The 13,782-nt window shown below is 44.3% G+C and overlaps 1 protein-coding gene across 3 annotated transcripts in view; it reads left to right on the top strand.

Annotated features, from left to right (window-relative positions):
• CUL1 (cullin 1) overlaps nt 1-13,364 on the top strand; it is a 91,617-nt gene extending 78,253 nt beyond the window's left edge. For all 3 annotated transcript variants that reach the window (XM_008153939.3, XM_054726585.1, XM_028128968.2), the window contains 11 exons: nt 1,429-1,477; nt 2,073-2,204; nt 3,583-3,700; nt 4,896-4,972; nt 5,363-5,494; nt 7,937-8,029; nt 10,668-10,715; nt 10,795-10,877; nt 11,384-11,489; nt 11,920-12,033; nt 12,840-13,364. In XM_008153939.3, coding sequence (XP_008152161.1) covers nt 1,429-1,477; nt 2,073-2,204; nt 3,583-3,700; nt 4,896-4,972; nt 5,363-5,494; nt 7,937-8,029; nt 10,668-10,715; nt 10,795-10,877; nt 11,384-11,489; nt 11,920-12,033; nt 12,840-12,920 — 1,033 coding nt within the window. In that variant the 3' untranslated portion in view covers nt 12,921-13,364. The remainder of the gene's footprint in view (nt 1-1,428; nt 1,478-2,072; nt 2,205-3,582; nt 3,701-4,895; nt 4,973-5,362; nt 5,495-7,936; nt 8,030-10,667; nt 10,716-10,794; nt 10,878-11,383; nt 11,490-11,919; nt 12,034-12,839) is intronic.
• Nucleotides 13,365-13,782: the final 418 nt, after the last annotated feature.

Genomic DNA, 13,782 nt, shown 5'->3' with positions numbered 1-13,782 from the left:
CAGTAGCAAATCGCGTAATTCACTGTATGAACAACTGTGTCTTCCGATGGGCATGGGAAGCCTTTGATAAGGTCGATCACGATCTCTGACTTCATCAGAAAGACACATGCCATGGCCAGTGAGATTGAGTAGGTGGTGTTTCCTCCTAATCATTGCACAGCTCATGTATAACTTACAAACTCTAGTCAGATCCTCTGGTGTATTCATTTCAGGACTGAAAATGGACTTTATATTAGAATGCCTTTTCCGGCTTGACTTCATATTTTAGATATATTAAAATTTTCAATATTTTTAATATGGAGGTACCCTGATAGGACCTCATTTTGTTTATTGGGCAGAGTATACTGTCTTTTAAATCTGTTGTCTTTTGATGATAGCTCTTATCAAGTCTCTTGATTTCTGCATTAAGGCCACTAAAGCAGGAGAATGGCAGAGGGTTCCATTAATAAGCATGTGCTGTTGCATGGAGTCGAGTAGGTGCTAAGTTAAGCAGCTACAGGACAGAGAAGCAGCCCTGACCCATTGGTATAGGGCAGTGATGGCGAACCTATGACACGCGGCCGCATGCCGAGGATGAAACATTTGCTGCTCCTGAGGATGAAACATTTGCGACTAGAGTCTTGGAGTTAGTTTTTTCCTCAAAGTGACACACTACCCGAGTTATGCTCAGTTTTTTGGCGAAGTTTGACACACCAACCTCAAAAGGTTGCCCATCACCGGTATAGAGAGTAGGTGGGGTTTCTGAGCCGGCTGCTCTCTGGAAACAGCTCTTCAGCACCTCTTGTTGGTGGCAGGGACCATCTTATATGATTTGTGGGGGTGTTATTTAGAAAGGTCTCTTGTACTAAAACCTTAAAATTTTCATTTACTCGGAAATCACCTTGAGATGAATATTTCTTGGTAGAATACAATGAATAAATCAGTTATTAAAGGACAGCCATCTGTTTTGTAGGCATAGCTACAAACGGAAGATAACACTTTAATAGTAGTTTAAACTCTTTCATTATCTTTCATTATTAGGTCATTACAAGGAAACCATGTCTTTTGTCTTTTTTTGTTGTTGTTAAAGCATGTTGTAGAGGCAATTAGAAAAATAAATATTTCCTTATATTTAAATAGATTATATTACAGGAAAACTTGATTCAGAAGGTTTTATTAACTTTTTAATAAATTTCTTCTGTTGATTTTCATCCTGGATATTCTACATGGTTGTTTCACAATCTGTCTTCCCATGATAGAGCTGCACTGTAAGGTTACCAAATGGCCACAGTAGGAAATGTTGACCTCCCTCTTAATGGACCAGTCTGAAGGGAGCTGATTGTTTCAGTGTTCAAACCACTTTCTGGTTTGATAGTTTGGCTAAGTGGTGCTTGTTGATGAAATGTTTGCTGAATTGTTTTAAAACATTGCCTTTTCCATAAATTTCAGTTCCAAGAACCCAGAAGAAGCAGAACTAGAAGATACGCTCAATCAAGTGGTAAGGTGCTTAATAGTCATACCCGTTTTCAGTGGCCATTCATCTGACAGTTGATTTAAGGTTATTTATATAAGGGCATTTGAAATATGAAAAATAAGGGAATCATTTACTTTATTTTGAATCTATGGTTTGCTCCCTAAATTTGTGTCATTAATCCTTTTTAAATTTTATTTTATATTTTTATTGATTTCAGAGAGGAAAGGAGAGAGAAATTCTGAGAGAAACATCAGTGATGAGAGAGACTCATCGATAGGCTGCCTCCTGCACACCCCCTACTGGGGATCGAGCCCACAACTTGGGCATGTGTCCTTGACTGGAATAGAACCTGGGACCCTTCAGTCCACAGGCTGATGCTCTATCCACTGAGCCAAACCAGCCAGGGCTGCGGCATTAATTGTAACATTTATAAATTCCACATAGTACTAAGTCCAGACCAAACCAATGTTATTTAAGTATTTTCAGTCTACGAGTATATTTAAAGACTATGGGGCATCATTATTTTGCTGTGATACCAAGCCAGATAAAGTATACGTGTTGGCCCTGACACGCATCAGGCTGGGAGGCCCTCAGTATGCTCTTTCTATGGCTTTGCCAGATGGTTGTCTTCAAGTACATAGAGGACAAGGACGTGTTCCAGAAGTTCTATGCGAAGATGCTGGCCAAAAGACTCGTGCACCAGAACAGTGCGAGTGATGATGCCGAAGCAAGCATGATCTCCAAATTAAAGGTAAATTTCATCTTTTCCTGAAACAATCTCTTTCTTAAGCCATTACTGTACTAAAGTTTGTCATTTCCCCAGAAATATTATTAGTTGGGCAAAGCCATTCGTCAGTGTATAACGAGGAATTTGTACAGGATGAGTTCTGCTGCTCCACTGCTGGGAACCTGCCAGCGTTGTGACAAGTCTGGGGGGTCCTTCCTCAGACCTCCCCACTCTTGGGTCTTTTTTTTTTTTTTTTTTTAATAATATATTTTTATTGATTTCAGAGAGAGGAAGGTGAAAGGGAGAGAGAGAGAGAGAAACATCAATGATGAGAGAGATGTTGTGTGTATGACACAACCCGGGCATGTGTCCTGACAGGAATCGAGCCATGACCTCCTGGTTCACAGGTTGACGCTCAACACTGAGCCGTGCCGGCTGGGCTCTTGGGGCCTTCTGTTCCTGCCTGGCTTGACTGCTCTGCCCACCGCCTGAGCCCAAGCACCAGCCCATCAGGACTGCATAGCACGGCGTGCCCGCACACACTGCTGTTGGCTTTGGGTGATGGGGTATTTGGCTTTGCTCTGGGTTTGGTTGTATCTGCAGGACAGCAAGCGTCATTTTACTTCGCTATTGAGAAGTTTTTCTTTGTTCCCAGCCTCTGCTCGTAGCCTGCGTTTGTTTCCAGGCTTGCTGGCCTGTCAAGTGTTGTTATGTCTTCGAGCTCTTTCACTTTGACCTGCCATTATAATTATGTGGGTGTCTCTCTTAGCTCAGGCCTCATAACAAAATACCATAACTGCGTAGCTTAAACAACAGGGATTTATTTCTCACAGTGATGGAAGCTGGGAAGTTGGGGCCGGCTAAGGTTGTTTCTGGTAAGAGCTCTCTTCATGTCTTGTTGATGGTCATCTTCTTACCATGTCCTCACATGGCAGAGAGTAAACTTGCTAGTGTCTTCCTAGAATGGCTCTTCCCTCGTGGAAGTTCACCCATGTGGCCACATCTAACCTTCACGGTCTCCCTGTGGCCCACCTCCAGACACAGTCACGTTAGGAGTTGGGCTTCAACATAGGAGTTTGGGGGATATAGTTCATTCCATAGCAGCAGTTAAGCGACATAGACAAATCTTGTCACCTCTGTCTTCTACCAAGGAGTCACAAATTCTTGACCTTAAATACTCGTGTGTATGATGACTTAACTGTTCCGCTTATAGCTGTTATTTAATGGTATATTAATTCAAACCAGTGCATATTTATACTGTTAAATGTAGTTAACTGGCACAAGCTTTAGTAGTAGTTTAACAATGAAACATGTGTCATGTACTGTGATTGCTCTCAGATTCCCTTATGTGCGTTGTTATTTCTTTAGAAATTAACAAGACGATTATTTGGGTCTATTTCAGCAAGCATGTGGGTTTGAGTATACCTCTAAACTTCAGCGGATGTTTCAGGACATTGGCGTAAGCAAAGATTTAAACGAACAGTTCAAAAAGCACCTGACAAATTCAGAGCCACTGGACTGTGAGTATCTGCATGTTCACAAGCTCCTTTTACAGGCAGTGCTCTGAGTGAAGTCGTGCCCTTTATAGCAAATGAGAGGGATGGCAGTTGTCAAGTAAGGGTGGTGGATCCTTTATCAAAGATTCAAGGATAGACAAACAAGGAGTTCCTCCCAGATGCTCTGTACTACTCCTGACTCCTGCGCGACATTAGAGAGAACAGCCATGGAAGCGTGCTGGCCTCTCGCAGGGGCCTGTACTGAGCATTGCTTGCAGGGAATTTGGGCAGCTGAGCTGGTGGCTGCATCCAGGTCCTGAGCTGAGAACTCTTCGACTTGCTGGCATGGCCCCTCTACCATGGGCACCTGCCAGCTCAGGCTCCATGCAAAGTTTAATTTTTTATGGTTATTATTATTACAGTGATGATTTTTAATCCTCACCCAAGGACATGTTTTTATTGATTTGAGAGAAAGAGAGAGAAACACCAATCAATTGCCATCCATGCACATCCCAACCAGGGATTGACCCTGCATCCTGGGCATGTGCCCCGACTGAGAACAAACCTGTGACCTTTGGTGTTTGGGACAATGCTCCGACCACCTGACCCACACCAGCCACAGGGCTCATTATTTTTCTAATCTTAGTTCAGATCCATTCTAAACATTTTTTTCTTCGTATAAGAAACTGATTTGGCCATATAGTTAACAAGTCAAGCTAATATAGAGCATGTGGCTTCAGGTGGGCGTTGGGAACTGGGTCAGGCTGCGCTCCTGTCATAAAGTCTTCTGCAGCCGCGGGTGGCAGCTTAGATTGATGTCATCAGAGTTGTTTTGTCTTTCTAAAAAATGGGGGTTTCTCCCAAAGGGAAGGAGCTGTTCCATTGCTGACTTAGCTGAGCAGTGGCCTGATGGCAGCTACTTGTGTGCTGCGTGGCTGTGTGCGTTCGGGTGTCCATCTGTGCCTCGACTAAAGTAGATGAAGGAAGCCGGCCTCTGATGTCCTGATTCTGCGTTAGGCGTGAAACAAAAAACTCACTCTTTAGGGGAAAAGAATTTCTGGCTTTCCCACCTTTTACTGATTTTAATTGAAAAAGTAATTTAATTTAAATTACATTCTGAGTTTTATATTGAAGCAGGACTTTGATTGACTGTTTTAATAAAGAGGGTTTTCCATTTTCTAAGACTAATGAGTTGTCTCCTGTTTCCCACCCGCCCCAGTGGACTTCAGTATTCAGGTGCTAAGCTCCGGCTCGTGGCCCTTCCAGCAGTCCTGCACATTCGCCTTGCCGTCGGAGGTAAGTGCCTCTCTTCCATTCACTGCTGAGAGGAGGAGGAGGGGCAGCCTTCCTGAGGCAGGTGGGTCTGTGAAGGCCTTCCTGCTGGGCCATGTGCCACGCAGTCCTGTGGCTGCCTCTGTTCCACTCAGCAGAGTGCCTGCCTTCCCTTCTGCACATGGGACCTAGTGAGGGCTCTGACGAACGTCATGACCATTCCCACCTGTCTAAAGTAGAGACCTCTTTTGATTGTACCTTCAAATGTTTAGTTTCCTGTGCTTTGCAAGAGTCCAACGCATGGCATTTGTATTTTACTTTGATGTAAGCACTGACTTTGTAAACTCTGAGTAGTGTGTTTATCTGAAAAACATGATGAGATGTGTATTCACATAATGCTGTCCCTTCCTCCAGCTGGAACGTAGCTACCAGCGATTCACCGCTTTCTACGCTAGTCGTCATAGCGGCAGGAAGCTGACGTGGTTGTACCAACTCTCCAAAGGAGAGCTGGTCACAAACTGCTTCAAGAACAGATACACTTTGCAGGTAGGTCACCTTCTTATTTTGAAATGTTTTTAAGTCTAAATGAAGATAAGACAAATTGTAGAAATCAGAATCCAGTGATTTATGCACCAGAATCTAGAGTTAAGCTTCTGGGAAAATAGAATTGAGGTTAATGAAACATCCTGGTCTTAGAAGTCAGCTGAGCTGGATTCTCTTTCTGGCTAAGGGACAAGTTACTGATGATGCCGAGTCTCACCAGCTTTCCGTTCCATAAAATGAGGATGTAAGTGCTTCTGCTTCGGAAGTGGTGTGAACATTAAATGAAATATGTATGAACCCTTTGCTGCACTCACTTGCTCTTTTCTCGATTCCTTTATTCTACTCAGGATTTAAGTTTTTAAATACCCCAGATTTTACAAAGCGCGGCAGTAAAATAAAAAACTGGAGTTTCTTTTCATACAAACTCATTTATTTGGATTTTTTTATATTTCAAATTATTGATACATTCAAAGAGTATAAAAAGAGCTGCTACCGATGCTAACCGTGTCGAGTCACACTCGACATCCGAGTGCAAAAGGTTAATAATTGTTTGGTACAGCTCCTGCCTGCCACACATCAAGTGTTTAGGTGGTAGCTCAATAAGCTGGAGTTTTCTGTATTTAATTGTGATAATAGTTTGTTTCCTTTTTTAAAAAATATGTTTTTATTGATTTCAGAGAGAGAGAAACATCAGTGATGAGAGAGAATTACTTATAATAGTAATAAGTAATTCTGCACATCCCCTACTGGGGATCAAGCCCACAACCCAGGCATGTGCTCTGACCAGAATCAAACTGTGGTCTCCTGGTTTGTGGGTCAACGCTCAACCACTGAGCCACACTGGCTGGGCAGTTTGTTTCCTTTGACAAAGGGGTTTCACATCAATAATAACTGTCGGTGCTTATGACAGCACTGAGCACTGAGTAATAATAACCTCCAGTTTTGGTCTTTTCCCTCAAAGAGTCCAGGTTCTTTCTACTTGAACTTTAGTGCAGGGTGGGCCTCACAACTAAGAACTTTGTTTACCCTCTGAGAGTGTGTCACCCTCATAGGTCAGTTTTTAGGTGTTAAGAAACTTAAGAATGCTTATTGCAGGCCCACACTCTGCTCAGTAAACTCTCAGTAATCCACTCTGATAAAATAGCTAAAATGTATGTCATCTGCTATACACTAGGTCCAGAGGTCTCGATCAACCTGAATGTAATGTACTATACAATTGAAATTTTGTTTTCTTTATCGCCAAATACACATAGAAGAACTCGTGAGTTCATACTTTAGTCCCTAAAGTGTCAATGCCCTTTCTTTGACGAGGTGGATGCTCAACAAGGGACATGATGTTGGCCATGACACTGGCCCAGGGCAGCTTGAGGTCATGGCAATAGCCCTGTTCTTCCTTGCCCTTGTATTTTTATTTAAGACACCATTTTTCTTTATTCTTGGATTCTTTAAACAGTTTTTATATCGTCTTTGTTGAGATAATTTACATACAATAAAAGGAACCCATTGTGCCCGGGCCGGTGTGACTGTTGTTTGAGCGTCGTCCCATGCACCAGAAGGTCTCCAGTTCAATTCCCAGTCAAGGCACATGCTTGGGTTATGGGCTCCATCCCCAGGACGGGGTGTGCAGGAGGCAGCTAATCAATGTTCCATTCTCTCTACTATCAATTTTTTAAAAAGGGCACCCATTGTAAGTGTACAGTTTGAGGTATGACAGATGTATGCATCAGCGGAACCACCACCAAACCCCTCCCATGGCTCACTCTCTGGTTGGCAGCCGTCAGTCTCCCGAAGCATCGCTGTCTTCCCGAGGCTCTGACCCAGCCTGCACTCAGTGACAAAGCTTGCTGCTCCTGGATTTCCATGTGTTGCTATGGCTGATGAGAGAGAAGGGTGACGGGATCCCGTGGGAAATGTAGGGGAAATGCTGGGGCTCTGGCGGGAGAAGAGCAGCGGCAGGCGGCCATTCAGTGCAGTGCTTCAGGCAGCGGAACCTATCGTGGTTACCAGAAAGCTACCTTTGAGTGCGTGGTTTGCTTTAAACCACGTCAGACTTTACACAGCAAAGTACTTAGGATAAAAAAATCAAATATAATTTAATATGTTCTGTGTCAATAATGTACCAAAAGATAATTTTTCTTGGCGTTTGTGCAAAAACAAATTTGAAGATTGATGTTTCTGTATATACCAGATGGGTGAATATGTGTTTATCTGTATAATTGAGTGTGGACATTTGTGTGTATTTACATGGACAAAACATTTTAGGAGAAAATTCAAAATCACTTTAATGTTTGAAAAGGTAGAAAATGATGTCTTTCAGGAACACATTACATTATAGTGGAATTGCACACACTCTCTTAAGTGCTTCAGATATAGGCGATGTGTTTGTGGGGTGTTTTCCATGTATTTAAATTTGCCTCTCTTTCTTTTATGTGGGGGACCTCAAAGGCATCTACATTCCAGATGGCGATCCTGCTTCAGTACAACACGGAAGACGCTTACGCGGTGCAGCAGCTGACGGACAGCACTCAAATCAAAATGGTATTCTTACCTTTCTCCCCTCCTTAGTCTTGTAGATATTGTGGGGAAGGTATGCATGGCGGGCTTCAATTTGAAATAGATATTTGCCTACAAATATGCTCTTATTCCAGGGTTTTAATACACATTTTTTAAAAGTTGAATTAAAAAGTTTTCTTTTTTAATATAGTTTATTGATTTTTTACAGAGAGGAAGGGAGAGGGATAGAGAGTTAGAAACATTGATGAGAGAGGAACATCAACCGCCTCTTGCACATCCCCTAGTGGGGATGTGCCCACAACCAAGGTACATGCCCTTGACTGGAATTGAACCTGGGACCCTTCAGTCCGCAGGCCGATGCTCTATCCACTGAGCCAAACCGGTCAGGGCTAATTTTTTTAATTTTTATGTTTATTTTGACTCAAGCCAAATTGACTCAAAAAATAATAAGCTGGGGAGCAAGATCTCAAATGCTTGGGAGAATAATCGTTTTGCAGCTTCTTTTATGCATTCGAAATTAAGGAAAGGACCAGATTGGAGAAAGCGAGGTGAAAATTGAATTACAGGATAGTCAAGATTATGTGCTCTCTTGAGGGTTAATACCCCCTTCCAAGGATATCACTCTGGCATCTCAAAAGTGTGTTAACCTAGATGCACAAGAACAGTGGACAGGGCTGGCTCAAAACCTTGCACTAAAGTTATCGGCCCAGAGTGTGACTGCCCACCATGACCTGATCAGTTAGGAATTTATGATCAGACCACCTTGTGAGGTTACTTTCCATAGAACCTCTTTTAAACTCAGTGTAACATGACAGACATGCACATAAATACATGACATAAATAAAAACATATATACTTTTTAAATAAATAAATATATATAATACACAGTCATCATCCACAACAGCAAGTAGTTGTGCTTCTCCCTTTTTGTATTTGGATGCCCTTTCCCCCCTTTCTCTTCCCTGACTGCTGTGTAGAATTTCTAGTACCTTGTTGGATAGAAATGGCATCCTTGTCTTGTTCCTGATTTTGCTGGAAAGTGTTAGTTTCATTGTTAAGTGCAGTATTCGTTGTGGGATTTTCTATATGCCCTTCATTAGATTGCAGGAGTTCCCTTCTGTTCTTAGTTTGTTCAGTGTTTTTATCATGAAAGAGGGTTGGATTTTGTTAAAATACTTTTCCTGCTCTGTTGAGATAACTGTCTTATGTTGAACCACTGTTCATTCTTGGGATTAATGCTGCATGGTGATGGCATATAGTACCTTTTATAGTCTGCTGGGTTTGGTGTGCGGGAATTTTCTTGCAGATTTTTGGCATCTGTATTCATAAGGTATGCTTGTTTGTCGTTTTTTGTTTGTCGTTTTCTTGCTACATTTTTGTCTGGCCTCATACAATGGGAATGGTCCAAATCATCTTGAAATTCTAATGACAAAATGGGTTTGCTCCTTTGCACGTGAGAGTCTTTTCTCATTTCTCCTTACGTCAGAAGGAGACTGAAGCCAGGGTGGAAGGTAGGTTGCCCCCAGACTTGGGAGGACCTGCGCCCTGGTACCTGCTTTCAGGCTGACACATCCTTCGGGTGACTCTGCCAGGGTCTTGGCTAATGCTTAGTGGTGGAGCTGCCTCTCTGGCGGGGCGGTGGGGGCGGGGGCCTGCTCTCCTCCTGTCCACGGTGGACACTTGTTGCTCAGTCAGATTTGGCTCATGATGTGAACCTGTTACGCCTGCTCGACAGCGGCCATGTTCCGGTGCTGCTCTGGGATTCCAGGCAGGTGACTAGCCTTAGAGGCCTGTCACTTTGACAGCTTAGCCCCATGCCCTCTGACCAGATGGTGCCCAGGAAGACGAGGCGAGGGCAGGCCTTTCTGTCCATGCCTGGTGGAAGGGGTAGGTGTGTAGGAGTCTGAGTCACAGTGCAGGTCGGCTGGCCTGCATCTTGTTTCAGGGAAGCATGAAGCTGAGGATGAAGTGACCAACCAACCACTGTTCATGGTCGAGGAGACGGCCCCGGGGCCACACGTGCTTAGAGGCTGGTGGACAGCAGGTTGTGCCCTGTGTCCGTGGACAGAGTGTCCTTCCTGCCCTGCTGGAATGCTCTGGTGTTTCTTCCAGGCAGCAGTGTCCAAGAGGAGCTGCCGTTATTCAAGTGGACAGGTTCCTGTTGGGTTAATTAAGGAATCAGTTGTGTGTGGTCTCTGGTAGTTAAGTATAACACAGTGGTCGGCAAACCGCGGCTCTCGAGCCACATGCGGCTCTTTGGCCCCTTGTGTGTGGCTCTTCCACAAAATACCACGTGTGGGCACGCACATACAGTGCGATTGAAACTTCGTGGCCCATGCGCAGAAGTCGGTTTTCGGCTCTCAAAAGAAATTTCAGTCGTTGTACTGTTGATATTTGGCTCTCTTGACTAATGAGTTGGCCGACCACTGGTCTAACGGAATCATCAGTTTTCATCATTGGGTCATCAAGGCTGAAAAGGTGTTGATGTCACTTTTAGACGTAGGTGCTGGGGGATGTAGTGGCTTTAGGGAACCTCCAAAAGCACCATCTCTTTTCCCTCTGAGCGTATTTGTCAGTTTGGGTGACTCTTGTGTATGTATGGCTTTTATTGCAAAGAAAAATGTATTTTCTCTTTAAGTTACCCCTTTCTCTCTAATTGCAGGACATTTTGGCACAAGTCCTACAGATTTTATTGAAGTCGAAGTTATTGGTATGTTTCTGCACTTTTTAATGTTAAGCTAGAAAAAGCCTTTTTCTAAGATTATGTAGTAACAGCTGTTTTCTTGTAGGTCTTAGAAGATGAAAATGCAAATGTTGATGAGGTGGAATTGAAGCCAGATACCTTAATAAAATTATATCTTGGTTATAAAAAGTAAGGAAATCTGCTTAGTAGATGGTCCTAGACCCTAGCCGTCCCCTGGCCCCCAGCACATGAACTGCTCTCACTACCAATGGGGGGGGGGAGGGGTGAGCTCAGTGGGGCTAGATGGGCAGGGGTGGGAGTTTGATGGCATTTGATGATTCCAGGTGTTTCTCCATTTAACTCGTTTTAATTTTTGATTTGTTTTTCATTTGGCAAATAAGTCTCCTTAAATAGCTCATTTTGAAGTTTGGACCTTTGTGTCCAAGTTGTCCTGATTTTATTTCTCCTGACACAGTTGGGAGAACAGGTGAAGGAACTGAATACCTGGTGTACAGGTGTCCTGACCGATAGAAGAGCCGCTCGGTGTTTGGTTAGGGGGCTTGTTTGCAGAGCTCAGTGTGGGAGCTGCCAGGTCACCTCTCAGCCCCTGTCTGGGGAGCAGTTAGAAAGAGACAAGAACCTGGACTGCCTTCCTTTTCAAATAATAGTGCTTGTTTCCTTGATTTTCTTGACAGTAAGAAATTAAGGGTTAACATCAATGTGCCAATGAAAACCGAACAGAAGCAGGAACAAGAAACCACACACAAAAATATTGAAGAGGACCGAAAACTGCTGATCCAGGTGACGGCAGCACGCACCTTGGTGGTGTCTCTCCAGGGGAGGGGCTTCGTCCAGTCTGCTTGGCTGTGGCTTGTAGGTAGCTTCAGGGTGATAAATGGTTCTGGGTGGGGTCAATGAAATACCAGCAAATAAATGTGGTGAGTTTGAATAGGCGGGAAGGAGACTATGTAATGGAGGGGTTAGGCAGCTTCTGTGGCTTGAAAACTGAATTTTCTCATTTTTAAGTGATTTTATAGTTGGATTAAGTTATTATAATTGCTCATAAGACCAAAGGTAGGTAGACAGACGTCTCTGCCAGCTCACCTGCAGTATGTGTGCTACCTGTTGGGCCCGGGTCCATCCCATGCCTAGACACAGCTTCGGCTGCTTCCTCGCTCGTTGTCCTTAATTACTGAGGCTGAGTTGACGTTTTCCCTCCTCTGTTCTGCAGGCGGCAATCGTGAGGATCATGAAGATGCGGAAGGTCCTGAAGCACCAGCAGCTGCTTGGGGAGGTGCTCACGCAGCTGTCCTCACGGTTCAAGCCTCGGGTCCCGGTCATCAAGGTACAAGAATTGCATAACAGAGGCATTCGGTTTAGAAAAGATGGAACTAAGAGCAGGTCATTGAGTGTTTCCTGAAGAAGGAACTTGGTTATTCATATGCAGATTTCTACAAAGGAAAATGGGCTTAATTTTTACATTTCCATTGGAATGCAGAGAGAGAAGTTAGACGTTAAGTGCTCAGCTAGCTGGTTGTACCACCACCACCAGTTCAAGTGAGGCAGTGACTGGCCCGCCAGAGCCCCGCAGGCTCACCATCCACACGGCTAACACCAGCACTGAGCTCTCTAGAATGGAGTTCCCACTGTCCTGTGTCCCCATCACATTCGGGAGACTCAGTCTCTGGTGTAGCATCAGTTGTGTGTTAATCTCTGTTGCTGTGTGGGAACTCCTGTGTGAGCAACATATGGCTCATTTCTGGCTGGGTTATTTAAAATAGAAAGGACAGCCAGTGCAGATGGCACAGTTGACAGGCGACTCCCGACAGCCAGGGGGCCCAGGATGGCTCCTGGGGTTGCATTCAGAGCCAGCCCAGGAGCGTTTGTTCAGGGCATCCCATGACTTGTTCCCAACTGGCTTCTGTAGCACCTGACGCAGTTCAGGTATGGGGATGCGTGGCTTCCGGGCTGACGCTGAGGGGACTCCATTCAGGAAGGCAAGGGCTTGGCTACACACTGGAGGGATATACGAGGTGATTATGCTCCTTACTGAGCTGAGAGGTGGGGGATCCATGGTGAGGGTGCGTGTCACTATTCTGCTAATAAATGTATTTTTCTTTACTACCTCTTCCTTTTTTAAATAACACCCAGAAATGCATTGACATTCTGATCGAGAAAGAATATTTGGAGCGAGTTGATGGTGAAAAGGACACCTACAGTTACCTGGCTTAACCCTTGTAGAGGGTCTGACTGTGCCACCGCGGCCAGTGTTCCTGGTGGGCAGGATGACGACCAGTTCCTAGCAGCCGCCTGCACCACTGGCCTCCCTTTTTAACTGAGACCAAGACTCCCATCAGCCGGTCTCAGATGTACATCAGAACTGCTCAGGATCGATACATTTCAAGTCTGTAAATATGGACACCGACGCCATTTAACCTAATTTAAGAACAGAGGGGAATGAACCGTCATGCTGAGGGCTGCATGCTACTGCATCTAGATCAATACACCGGCTACGTGCTAACAGCTGCCTCTGTCTCGGCAGCACTGAGTGTCGGCCACACTTTGAGAGGAATCTGAATGGACCTGCGTGTAATCTGCTCTGAAAACCATTTGTATAGTGTGTTTCATTTTTTAATGTGTGAAATAAAGAAAATTAAAGGATTTCTGTACAAGTTGCATTTGGTTTTGTTTTCAGTTTTACTATTTTCTACATGTAAATGAGAGATGATTGTGCAAACTTATATCCCCAGTGATACAGGCTGCATTCTCTAGATCTTAGCATTTTAAGCCCTCAAGCCCTCTTGTAACTTGTTTCAAACATGGATGCTTTATTTCTGTGACTTCTTCCGGTGACATGAATGTGGCCTGTGAGATTCAATGACATGTTGATTCCATCTGCCACTTGTAAGGATGGAGGGTTAATCCTTTGACCACCTGACCTGGGAAACAGGTGGGGAAACTGAGAAGAGGGAACTTGTCACAGTGAGTAGACGAGCTGGGAGTGATGTACGGCCGGCGAGCAAGTGTCAGACTTGGAGGTGCGTTACAGCCCTGTGGCTCCTTCATTCTGGTTCGATCCAGTTGTTAAAATATA

This window comes from Eptesicus fuscus, chromosome 14 (assembly GCF_027574615.1).
Source record: "Eptesicus fuscus isolate TK198812 chromosome 14, DD_ASM_mEF_20220401, whole genome shotgun sequence".
In the NCBI taxonomy this organism is placed as follows: Eukaryota; Metazoa; Chordata; class Mammalia; order Chiroptera; family Vespertilionidae; genus Eptesicus; species Eptesicus fuscus.
Note: the sequence above shows the minus strand (reverse complement) of the source record. Positions and strands in the feature narration are given on the sequence as shown.